The sequence below is a fragment of the Cervus elaphus genome, chromosome 28, assembly GCF_910594005.1.
Source record: "Cervus elaphus chromosome 28, mCerEla1.1, whole genome shotgun sequence".
Lineage (NCBI taxonomy): Eukaryota > Metazoa > Chordata > Mammalia > Artiodactyla > Cervidae > Cervus > Cervus elaphus.
In genome coordinates, this window is record NC_057842.1 from 36,006,272 (window position 1) to 36,019,420 (window position 13,149).

Sequence of the window (13,149 nt, forward strand, 5' to 3'; positions counted from 1 at the left end):
TCCACCTATTGCTGCCTACTGAACTTCTGTACCAACTCAACTGCTTTCTTTTTTTTCTCTGCTTTTAGCTCTACTCCTCTGCCTGTTTCTCAAGATTAAGTATATGAGTTTCCCAGTCACTGTTCCTCAAGAGGTGATCTGATTGGGTTAAATAACATTTAATGTGCTCAGTTGTTTCATTTGTATCCGACTCTTTGTGACCCTATGGATTATAGCCTGCCAGGCTCCTCTGTCCTGGTGGGTCAGATGGTAAAGGATCTGCCTGCAATGCAGGAGACCTGGGTTCAACCCCTGGGTCTGGAAGATCTCCTGGAGAAGGGAATGGCTACCCACTCCAGTAACCTTGCCTGGAGAATTTCATGGACATAGGAACATTTAATACAGGTTGCCATTATTGGGCAAAGTTTTGGGACAATCCCCTCATAGCATACTGGTTTACCTCTATTTCTCCACAGTTTGGCATTTGAAGTAGGACAGTTCTTCAGATCTCTCCCATACATGGCAGAATATTCATGTCCCTGGTCCTGACACTAAATGCCAGGGCACCGGCCCTCTTTAAGCATCATGCCAATGAAAAATATTCCCCTCACCATTTCCAAACTATGACCTGGGCTACCTTGAGTGTCTTATGGACTTTTTTCTTTCAAAGGAGAAAGAAAGAAAGATTCTGCATCACAACTGTAATTGAAATTTAGCTTAAATTATTAAACAAAAAAATTCCTTCTGACCTGAAAGTGTACTTGCATGCATGCTAAGTTGCTTTTGTCATGTCCTACTCTGTGAGACCCTATGGACTGCAGCCAGCCAGGCTCCTCTGTCCATGGGATTCTCCAGGCAAGAATACTGGAGTGGGTTGCCATTTCCTCCTCCAGGAGATCTTCCTAACCCAGGGATCAAACCCGGGTCTCTTAAGTCTCCTGCATTGGCAGGCAGGTTCTTTACCACTAGTGCCACCTGGAAAGTGTACTAGGGAACATATAACTGATGATAGTTCTGACTTTTCTTATGGCAATGCCACCTGGAGAGAAGAAAACAAACCAGATCCCTTCTGATCTGTGGGTCTGTGTTAACGATTCAGCCGGGTTTTAGTTTTTCTTCAAGTTGTTACAAAACAGGCCCTTGGTCTCTGAATTATATTAAGGGTCCAGCAAATTAATTAAAACATTTATTTTTATGTTATGTATATTTAGTAACCACCTTAAGACTTGAAAGATAGTACCCCCAAAATTGAGTTATAAACCTACCATTTAAAATTTTTAACCTTAATTTTGTAATTCACATAAGCATTAGTTTGAACAGATCACCTCTTTATATTGATATTCCACAATTTCTAACAGGTTTTGAAGAATAGTTTACTTTTAGAAACACAAAAATCTAGGCAAGATTCTCTTAACTATATTAAAATTAGTTCCTTCATGGATCTAAAGTTTGGCAGGTTAAGGCCTTTTGTGTAGAAAGCAGCCAAACTTTAGATCCATGAAGGATATGTCCTTTTTAAAAAGGTTTTTTTTTTTAAAAATTAATAGGAAGAAACTTTTATTTATGTCTTATGAAAATGTAGGAAACTGATGAATACAGAATGACACAAAGCAGAAGTAATGTGGGTTACTGATTTACTACACACAGGTATTAACATCTATATTATCCTTAGTTATGTACTTGCTAATTGATTTTGTGATAGCATTTTTATACAAAAATTTTTTTTAATTAATTTATTTTTAGCTGCACTGGGTCTTTGTTGTTGCACACAGGCTTCAGTAGTTGCAGCACGTGGGATCTAGAGCTTGGGCTCAGTAGCTATGGCACACGGACTTACTTGCCCCATGGCATGTGAAATCTTCCTCGACCAGGGATCGAATCTGTGTCTCCTCCATTGGCAGGCAGATCCTTAACCACTGGACCACCAGGGAAGTCCCAGGAAACAATTCTTAAACAATAAAGGTAGCTGATGGTATTAAATGTCTCAAGCTCCTTTTGGTAAAATTAAAGATGCTGTCACCTGTAATTCATGCTGGAATGGCATTGCCTCTCCAGAGGCATGTGGAGATATGGGAGATGTTTCTGTTTGTCACAAGGCTATCTTGGGGGAGTGCATTGGTATTTAGTGTTTGAGGTCAGGAATGCTAAATCTTAGTAAGATGAAGAATAGTCCTACAAAACCAAGAACTGTCCTGCCTGAAAGCCAACGGTGCTTGCATCAAGAAATACAATTGGGCTTCTAACAGTGATAAACCTAAGTCCACCACCTGGGGGAAAGAGCAAGTTAGTCGTCTTCTTGTCAAAATTTAGCACCTTAGTAGGTGCACTTGAAACCCAGACACTGTTCCCTTGCTTCTGAACTTCTTGCTCCAATCATTTTCCCTCACCTTAAGAGGGAGTATCAATATAGGGTCAACTATTTACACTGGAGGGCTGCCCTGGTGGCTCAGATGGTAAAGAATATGCCTGCAATGTGGGAGACCTGGGTTCGATCCCTGGGTTGGGAAGATTCCCCTGGAGAAGGGAACGGCCACCTACTCCAGTATTCTTGCCTGGATAATTCCATGGACAGAGGAACCTGGTGGCCTACAGTCAGACAGGACTGAGCAACTTTCACTTTCACTTCAGTTTCATTTACACTGATATTATCTGCAAACAGTGTTAAGGAAAACTTTAGAGCTGCTAGTGACATATCCCTTTTTATTCCTTCTATCTACCCAATCACCAGTCCTTCAATGCAATCTTTGAAATGATGTTCATGTTTCTTTGAAATGGTGCTTATGCTTCTGTCTCTCCCTCATCAATCATTCTTCTTCCCCACTGCCTCTGCACTTACCTGCTGGGCGTGTGGATGAAAGAAACAGCCTTCTAAGTGGCCCATTCTTATGCTAATTCCTTCCTAAATCCACTTCCTCCCTCCAACTAAGGCTAGGCTAAGTAAAGTAAGTAAAGTCATTCAGTCGTGTCTGACTCTTTGTGACCCCATGGACTGTATAGCCTACCAGGCTCCTCTGTCCATGGGATTTTCCAGGCAAGAGTACTGGAGTGGGTTGCCATTTCCTTCTCCAGGGGATCTTCCCAACCCAGGGATTGAACCCGGGTCTCCAGCATTGCAGCCAGACGCTTTACTGTCTGAGCCAAGGCTAGATGTTCCCTAAACATCGTTTCCCCACCATGCTTTTTAATCAAAATCTTCAGTTGAGATTTTACTTATCTTCCCTTTCTCATTACATCAGACCTTACTAAAGATATTGGTACTGTCTTTTTCATCTTTGTATCTTCATTGTGTCTGACACAAAACAGATGCTGAATATGTATTTAATTACTATACAGTTGAAATTTGGTTTTCAGGTTTTAATATTCATGGCCAAATACTTCTTAAAGCTGTTTTGTTTTCTCCCCTTCAGTCCAAGCCCTTATTAATTTCATTTCCTTTGTACTCATGATATTACCATAGCAAAGAATAGGACACTTAGATTTCTCATGATTTGTTATTGTTGCAAAATATTTCTGCTAATTAACTAGCTCATAACTACATACTAGCAAATGGTAGCAACACTCCAACAAGTCCACAGATAATTGTTTATTGCTTGCTGAAAACAATTCCACAGTTGGTCTTTACCAAATTACATCAGGATGTAAAATGCGTGTTTAGGGTTTACAGATCCTTTTATAATGTACCCAGGGCTTACAGTATAACCCTATGCTTAATAAAAATAATAGAACACCTGTCATAAGATTATAGAAAAAACCTGTAAAGTTGATAGAAGTTTCCCATTACCATAGGCCACGAGTCTTAACAACAGACCTTTCACTTAAGACGTATGAAAAAGATTCAGCTTGATAAATGGTGTATCAAATTGCATTGGTTTATACTTAATGAATCCTTCATTTCTGTGTTTGTTTTTGCATCTAGATGATCCTTAAATACTCATTCACTCTCAGTTTCTAAGCAAAGTACTCAATTAAACACTGTTTCCATATCTGTAGAAGTTCAAACAGTGTACAAGTCACAATTTCTTTGTATTTATATGCATGGATCTGATATGCAAATATTATAGAATTATTGGTTTTAATTTGATATACCAAGGAACTTTGCCTGCAAATCCCAAGAATTCTTTAGAAACAGTACCAGCCCTGAGAGCAACCAAGCCTTTAAAAATATTTCTATACTTTATTTCTTCCTATCTTTTTTAAATGAAGAAGGAAAGCATTTTTAATCTCCATTCAGTTACATAGAATTAGAATACTGCTATGTAACATAAATGATCATACTAATGCACAGGAATTGAAAGTCAAGCATCTTTGGTTGAGGCTGAATTGAACGAAGTCTTGATCCTGTAAACATTTCCATAGGAGGTAGCCATACACATTTGACTTATTGTCAAATAAGGGATAGTAAACAATGATTCTGTGATCCTAATAAATTAAAAGTATTTTAAAAGCATTAAATAAATGTTTCTCTTTTTAAAAAACCAAAAATGAAACAGCACACAGATTTTCAATAAATTAAGAAGAGAAATATTAAATCTTTATAGTTGAAATGTTTGCATCTTCAAACCTCCATTGGTTCATTTGATAATGTTTGATGCTGTAATTAATAATGGGACCACATACATTCTAAACAAATTGTTTGCAAGGCAAATTCTGCAAGTATTTCCATTCATTATGGAGTTGTCCACAGTTTTATACCAGTGACCTGAAAAACAATATCCTGCCACTGGATAGTCCATTTTCTTTCTCTGATGGCAGTCTGAGTAGATAGGATTTGAATGGTAGAGATTTTTTAGTTTCAAACCCCACCCAATACTCTTGCTTTAAGTGCCTCCAGCTGCTGTTCCCATGAACACAGTGTTGATTGGTGGTAGAGAGGATACCATTTCTCTACCGTTTGCTCCATGGGAGTCCAGGGGTTCTTGAGCTGGATATTGACTGGAAGTTCCATACATACACTGGGAGGAAGAGGAAGGAATTGGGGTTTGCAGGCTGGATGCTGTAAGGGAAAATATAATTAGCAATTGAAAACAGATTTTTTCTTTTTTCTGTGGCACTCACTTTAAGCCTTCATACTTACTTGTGCATTTAGCATATATATCTGTACTAAATTTGAGTGTGTATGGTATCTCAGAGCAATTCTCATCTTTTCTTTCATTTCCCCCCTTGCATTTTCCTTCTTCAACATATTTCACAAAGAAAACTCAATTTCAAACGTAAATTCAGACAACTTTATCACCACAATATACCCCTAGTCCACTTCCTCTTTCCATCTGCATCTCCACAATTGGAGTTCAAACTACCATCTTCTCTTTACCTGGACTAACACAGAGGCCTAACTAGTCTCAGGACTTTGCTTCACTTTTCACCCTGTAGAGAGTGGCTAGGATAGTCTTGCAGAAGTGGACATCAAATTGTCCCTCTTCTCAAATGCTACAATGACTTTCCATTACTCTTAGAACAAAATCCAAGCTCCTTGCCCTGGTTCATAATACCCTAGGTGAGTTGGCCTCTGCCTTCTAATTTATTTCACTCCCCTCTCTTCATTCACCATGCTCAAAACACATGAGCCTTCTTTCTACCCTTTGAAGCCAAAGAATTCTCATTTCAGAGGCTATGCAACTTGCCATTCCTTCTGCCTAGAACTTGCACCATCAGATCTTCACATTACCTCCTTCTTATCATTCAGCTTTCAACTCAAATGTTTCTGCCTCAAGATTCCTTTCCCACCTATTTTAGCTAAAGCAGCTCATCCATTACTATCTGTCGTTTTACCTTAATATTTAATTGACCTGAGAGTATCTGAAATTATCTTTTTTAATGCATTTAAAAAATATTTTCATTGCTTGATCTTCCCCTACGAGAATGTAGACTTCTTACAAGCAGGAACTCTGACCTGATCACTGCCATAACTGCACACCTAAAATGAGGATTGGCCCATCACAGCAGGTTCTCAAAATTGTTCACTAACTCGCTCACTAACACTACATTTCCTGCATTTTTGGTTGCTGCTTTCTCAGTACTGTTTTTCTTCTTTTTCTAAGTACCATCATCTCTGTCACTAAAAAGCAGGTTCATAACTAAGGACATTTAATTATAGGTCCTAACTCCTCTTGTGGTGCTTCCCAGGTGGCTCAGCGGCAAAGAAACTGCCTGCCAGTGCAGGAGACTCAGGTTCCATCCCTCGGTGGGGAAGATCCCCTGGAGAAGGAAACGGCAACCCTCTCCAGTACTCTTGCCTGGAAAATCCCATGGACAGAGGAGCCTGGTGGGCTACAGTCCATGGGGTCACAAAGAGTCGGACACGACTGAGCAACTGAGCACACACACACACACACCCCTTGTGGTGCTCAGTCTGCTCACTCTGTTCCCTCTTTTCACCCTGAAGCCTTCTTTGCAATTCACTTACAAGCCAGCTCAGACAACTAAAACTTAAGAGTCTCTCCTATGCCCAAACTATGTTCCATCAAGGTGTCTACTCTCTCTACAAGTAAACAGAACTATAGTAACAACAGTAACACGGTACATCTTAGTCTCATAGCAAGGAAACTTCCTGAAGTGGAATTTTCTGCTTCATTAGAGCAACCCAGAAGCAATGACCATATGCAGATGGCATGAGATGAGCTGGCAGACTCTGCTCAGGGAGCCTGTGTAATGGCCATAGGAAGGGAAGAAGTGCTTCCTATTGAATTATTGGAAAAACACACTGAGAGAGGAGAATGGGCTTTATTCAGTTTTCCCTTATGCTCTGTTTGGGTGTTGATACCCTCTACTTAACGCTAATCTGAAATCAATTCCATTGGAAGATTTCAATCATCTCATATAAACATGAACACTGCACCTGCCCTGATACTTACATGGATATATACTTGCCCTGTGTTACATTATTAGTGGGTTTAGAGACTAAATCTATGCCTTTTTTTCTGTTCCCTTTTTTCAACTCACTGATATATGGAGATCCTACTACATGGCAGACACTTTGCTGGGGGCTGGCGAATCATCTAGTACAAGTTGTGGTATTTTCTCAGGGACAGCAAACTTGTTGAAATAAGATGCTAGGGGAATTCATGGCAGACATATGGTTTTGCTCATTTTTACCTAAAATGTACGTTATAGACTAAGAAAACAACATTTTCTAAGGTTGTCTAATCACATTTTATGTACAAATGAGAAAGTGATAGTAACTTTCCTCTCAAGTTACCATTTTTAAAAACCTGGAGTGGTTTTATGATACTGATGGAGATTATAGTGTCCAAAGACAGCTCTTGTCACTGGCCCTGCTTCCAACGGTGAATAAGAGAAACTGAGAAAAATATATCATTATTGCCCTTACAGTTTTTTAGACTACTTTTGATAGGTTATATGAAATATTTTCATACAAATTAGATGCCAGAGATTCTTTTTGGAAAGAATAACAGATCTAGCAGTAGGTTGCATGGTGACATATATATTGAAAAAATGATTAAGACTGTTCCTAACAGATTCAAAAACATAACTTCAGATCTAAACTGATAAACCAAAGGTGGGAACATGAGTGCCCAGTTAATACTGGATACCTGAGGTTAACAACATTTTAAAAATATTTTCAAAAACTATTAATATAATTTACCTACTACAGGAGTTCGACATGCAACTGAAGGTGGTGTGTCTGCATAAAATGAGCTGGTCTGCTTTCTACTACCATCATCTAAAATGTTGAGCGGATCATGAATGTCACCATATGGAGGCAGGGAGCGAACACTGCTGATGACAGAAACATGTTGATTCACCATTGATCCAAGTCTATGAGACTCTGGGTAGTTGACGTTGCTCCCATAGTACCCTATGACAGAAAGTGTTGAGAAAGTAGAGTTAACTTATGGCAAATAATATTCAGGAAGAAAAATGAAAGAACAAGGTAATAGGAGAGATCCCTAGAGATACCCTACTGTCAATACTACATTGACATCAACATTTACAATACAGTTGGATATATGCTTATATATGGATATGGTTCACTATGTTTTTTGCTTTTAAAATAAGTAGGAGTTATCATATTATTAATCTTGAGATATAAGACTATACCTCTCTCATATTTCCCTTCTCTAAATTAATTAGATCTTATGATGCCTATGAAGAGAAATGCACTATTAGCCTTTCACAAAGATTACTCTACTTATCAAGTACCAGTTTTACTGACAGATTCATGTTTCTGGGGGGAGGACTGGTCTATGCTGAGGAGAGGAGCAACAGGACAGCCACTTTGGTGGCTGAATAAGTCCACACAGCTTTTCAACTGAGTGGTTTTACCTGTTTTACCAGCCCAACAGGAAGCACTGTCTGGGTCCTAATCTTTAAGATCTGCTGCTAGTTCTCTGGAAGAAACATTATTCACTAAAAATACCTTCAAAGGACAGAACATTCTTCTTCGGGGCTAACATGGTTTGACAATGTTTTCACCCTGTGTGGCATTTAGAAGGGCAATTGTAATCAAGCCACAAGAATTAGTGATATGCTTGTGTTGCACTGTGCTTACTCACTCAGTCGTGTCTGACTCTTTGTGACCCCCATGGACTGTAGCCCACCAGGCTCCTCTGTCCATGGGGATTCTCCAGGCAAGAATACTGGAGTGGGTTGCCATGCTCTCCTCCAGGGGATATTCCCGACCCAGGGATCAAACCCACATCTCCTGCATTGCAGGTGGATTCTTTACCATCTGAGTTACCAGGGAAGCTCAAGAATACTGGAGTGGGTAGCCTATCCCTTCTCCAGGGGAACTTCCTAACTCAGGAATCAAACTGGGGTCTCCTGCATTGCAGGTAGATTCTTTACCAGCTGAGCTACCCGGGAAGCCCAAGGATACACTTATACATGGCTGAAATTAGCTCCAAATGTCTAAGATTCCATGATCTTGAGAAAGTTCTACACAGGATGACGTGCTGTTCACCAGAGATGGAACTCAATGTCTGGTTTTGCCTAACTGCCATCTCAGGAAAGGAAAAATTCTTTAAAAATTTCAATACCATTAGGTGAATTAGGAGGCAATGTTGCTCCTTGGCAGCTGGCAGCCCCTGCATTGCTCAAGAAATTGAAGCCTCCTGTATTTAAAAACTGCAGACTATGTGGATCTTGGCCATGTGGGGATGGTCCATAGCTGGAAGGTGGCCGAGAATTATATGGGGACCCAGCACAGCTGCCACTGAAGAAGTCTCTAGAAAGCTGCTGGTCACTCCAGACCACGCATCGACCATGCTCCGGGCGATGAGGATAGAGTCCTGATGGGGTGTGAGGTTGTGTCCTAAACACAGTCTGATAGTTAGAGTTGGTCCCATAAAAGTCATGATTGGCTTGAGGGAGAGTCGGATAAATAGGCTCTGAGTATGCTGAGCAGTGTGATGGGGCTGACAGTACTGGGCCCACACTCGGGGGTCTCCCTGCCATTGGCCCTTGATTAATGACGCTTCCTCGGCTCGCCATAGCTGGAGAAATAGGTGGTGTCATCAGATGACCAGAACTCTGGGAAAGCTCCATTTGACCTGGAAAAAAGTTATCAGAGCATTCACTAGTGGCAGATTAAAAACAGATGGGCTCACAACATTTAAAATTATGCAAAAGATTTATTAATATGTCTTTTTCCAACTTAGATCATTTCTAACCTCCAAAAATAACAGGACTGGGGAAACACAAAACTCTAGGCTTAAAAATATCATCACAACATGTATGTATTTCACAACAGTGGCAACTTTTGGAGTTACTGACCATGGAGAACAGCCTGGGAAGGCTTCATCCTTCCATCTGTATAAAGATGATTCTCTAATCATCTCAAGCTTGGGAAGGGCAAAGGGTCTGTTGTTTACCTTTCTCTGTAATTAAAAAAAACACACTGAATGCTAAATGGTTTGATGTATAGAAGGGATATTGTAGATCCCATCACTTCAGTCATGTCCAACTCTTTGTGACCCTATGGTCTATAGCCCACCAGGCTCCTCTGTCCATGATATTCTCCAGGCAAGAATACTGCAGTGGATTGCCGTGCCCTCCTCCAGGGTATCTTCTCAACCCAGGGATCGAACCTGCAACTCTTATGTCTCCTGCATTGGCAGTCAGGTTCCTTACCACTAGTGTCACCTGGGAAGCCAATGTATAGTGTGAAAGAAAAACGCAATAATGTCAAAAAGACCATGGCTGGGCTTCAAAGCAGCCAATTCAAAACTTCATGCAAACCCCACTGATGAGCAGTGAGCTATGAAAGCTACCAAATCCCTGGGCCTCCAGCTTTCCATTGTTGGAATTAGGCCCCTGAACTATAAAGCCTTTCCAGGGTTAAAATTCTGTGTGTCCAACAAATAAGGTATATAGAAGGATTTCAAGGAAGACATAAGGCAATAAGTGGACTTAAAGTATTATCTAGTAGCTAGTTTAAGCCATAAACATTCAGACCAACAGGGAACCACAGACCAAAGAGAAAAATTTTTGTTGATGGTTATCCTAAAATAGCTGAATCTTTTTAAAAAAATTTTTTTTATTCATTTGGCTGCATCAGGTTTTAGTTGCAGGTCCCCTGAATTTATTTTTTAATGGAGGACAAATAAAGTCTCCTCAAAATCCATAAATAAGCAAGTAGCTCATATTTTTTGACTTTCAAAGCATCTTAAGGATTTTGTGGACACCTAATCTATTTCTTTATTCAACCAAGTGAGAATAACCAAGTATTTGGACTTCTGATATAACTAGAAGAGTATGTTAAAGTGTGATGTCTGTCTTTAAAATGGTGTTGATAAAAATATGAATGACAAATGTTGACAATCACAAAAATATTATAAAGCTTTATTAGAAGTCATCGGAGACAAGCCTTTTTATTCTTGGAACACCTGGAGGTTATTAGCTTTAAGAAAACAAAGGAATAGGTTCCTGTGAGACATATTGAAGCCTAAGTGATGTTCTTGGTTGTCTCACAGCCTACCTGGAAGCGGCATGTTGTCTGTATTCCCAGCAGGGAACGGGTGCAGAGCAGAGGTTAAGCCTCCAGTTTGACTAGATGACAGAGGAAGATAGGCTGTCTCCATGTGGCTTTCATTCTTCACAGTATCGCTGGGAACAGTGCTCCCTTTATTACGGTTGGCCAGAAAGCATGAACTCGGAGAAGCAGTGAAGGCGGCTTTACTTGCATCTGGAAAGTTTTTTTTTAAGTAGGAAAGCTAACATCATTACCACATTCCTAGTAGATAAGCCCAAGGGCAAAACAAAACAAACAAATAAAAATAAAAACTGTAAATGTTCCAGGGCTGTGTCATAAACCTGGAAATTTTTGAGAACTGTTTTCCATGGGAAATAAGACTGGCAGACCTTTGGTCTTGGCAGAGGTGCTGGGCTTTGTTAACCATATACTTGTGGGTATAGGTATTTTCTTGTTGTTTTTGTTCAGTCGCCCAGTCATGTTCAACTCTTTGTGACCCCATGAACTGCAGCATGCCAGGCCTATCTGTCCCTCACCATCTCCCACAGTTTGCTCAAGTTCATGTCCGTTGCATCGGTGATGCCATCCAGCCATCCAGGTGTTTTCTTAGGGGCACTAAGTAATCCTGTAGTGAATAGCCTTCAAAATGCGAGTCATCACATGCCGAATCGATGAGTTTCCTTCCCTGTCTAAATTCCTATAGAACTCATCTCTGCACCATTTATAAGACCTGTTGTCTTGAATTATAGTTATATTTGTGTTATAGTCACTTCTTCAATTTTATCTAAGTTCTCAGAAGTTAAGAATATCAATTTTATTCTTCAGAGTTTCCAGTTGACTACTTGACTACTCTATGGACCAATGGAGGAAAGAAGAAATAGGGCTCTCTTAGTGTTAGTATTCTGTGTCAGTAGTGACAATTTGGTGGGGAAAAATCTGAGTCTACTATCAATCCACTTAACAGGTGTGCTTACAAATTCCTGAAATTAGGTTTCAACAAAGAAAGATGCAAAATAAGATGTACATTTTAAATTACCTGAATTCTTCATATACTTGTCCAATAAATTCTGTAACTCCTGCTCTTTGTCATTATTAAACTGGGTCTCCATGGCCAGCAGAATGTATTCATCAAGAAGCATTCGGATCAAATGGAAAGAACCTTGTTTATGGATGAGGAATGAGAAGAGGGTATTTCGAGATGAAATAAGGGAAAGAAAGAGAAGGAAAGAAAAAAGAGAGAAGTCAAGTTATCTTTGTGACCATCTCGCAGCACTTTACAAGGAGCAACTGAAACAAACAAATACTTGCTGGACTTTAAATGACCTGCTAAGACCAACATGCTTGACGTGGGTCTAATCTTTCTGTGAACCGCCTGCCCAGCTCCCTGTGTGTACTGCCCTGCCAGCTCTTTGGCCACTAATTACATCAAAGGAAAATACGGATGAAAGTGAGACATGCTTTATGCTTTAAGAGGGCATACATTGGAGTGTGATAAGCTTTAACCTGGGGAGAATGAGCTCTACTCTCCTCTATTTCTGTTTACTTTGGACTAAATAATTAGACAATAGCCAACATGGTCTGAAAAAAATATCAAGTGAGAAGATGCCTTTTTCTCCGAACAAAATGTTCTTTCATTTAAAAAAAAGAAAAGGAGTAATTTTCATGTGGAAGATGTCCTGGAAAACCTTAAACTTCTTTTATTCAATAGATTTCCCAATGAGCTCTTTTTAATAATAAAGTCAGGATTAAGTATTGTATAATTTAAGAAACCTTAAGTATAAGCAACAAATTTCAGATAATAGATAAAAATACAAGTTCACCAATTTAATCTAATTTTGTTGGAAATTAAATGAAAACAATTTACTTAATTGTAACTTATTTTATAATGTGAAGATTTTGCAAAATGCAATTACAAATGCAGAAGTACTTTCCAGTAGATAGCATTATAATTACCAACAGAAAATCTGAGAAATTTTAGGAAAAAGAAGGTATTCAACTTTTAAATAAGGTAACGTGACTCAATCTTTTCATAAGTCATATGGATCAGGAAAGATGGTTCAGAAACATATGATAGCATGTCTTCTAATCAGCTCTTTGATTCTTGGAATACAGCTATGTGGGTTCCTGGAAAAGACGCAGACATTTACCACACTGCAATGAATAGTGCCTTTGGAAAGTAATGTATGGATTATTATTTATTTGCTTGTTTAACAAAGGAAATTTATCCAAGCACTGATGGA

The 13,149-nt window shown here is 39.4% G+C and overlaps 1 protein-coding gene across 1 annotated transcript in view; it reads right to left on the reverse strand.

Moving 5' to 3' along the window:
• Positions 1 to 3,547: 3,547 nt before the first annotated feature.
• RFX6 (regulatory factor X6) overlaps positions 3,548 to 13,149 on the reverse strand; it is a 52,282-nt gene continuing 42,680 nt past the window's right edge. Inside the window, exons 15-19 of the mRNA XM_043890286.1 lie at positions 11,946 to 12,068; positions 10,916 to 11,122; positions 8,976 to 9,488; positions 7,583 to 7,795; positions 3,548 to 4,972 (exon numbers count right to left, since the gene is read on the reverse strand). Coding sequence (XP_043746221.1) covers positions 4,797 to 4,972; positions 7,583 to 7,795; positions 8,976 to 9,488; positions 10,916 to 11,122; positions 11,946 to 12,068 — 1,232 coding nt within the window. The 3' untranslated portion in view covers positions 3,548 to 4,796. The remainder of the gene's footprint in view (positions 4,973 to 7,582; positions 7,796 to 8,975; positions 9,489 to 10,915; positions 11,123 to 11,945; positions 12,069 to 13,149) is intronic.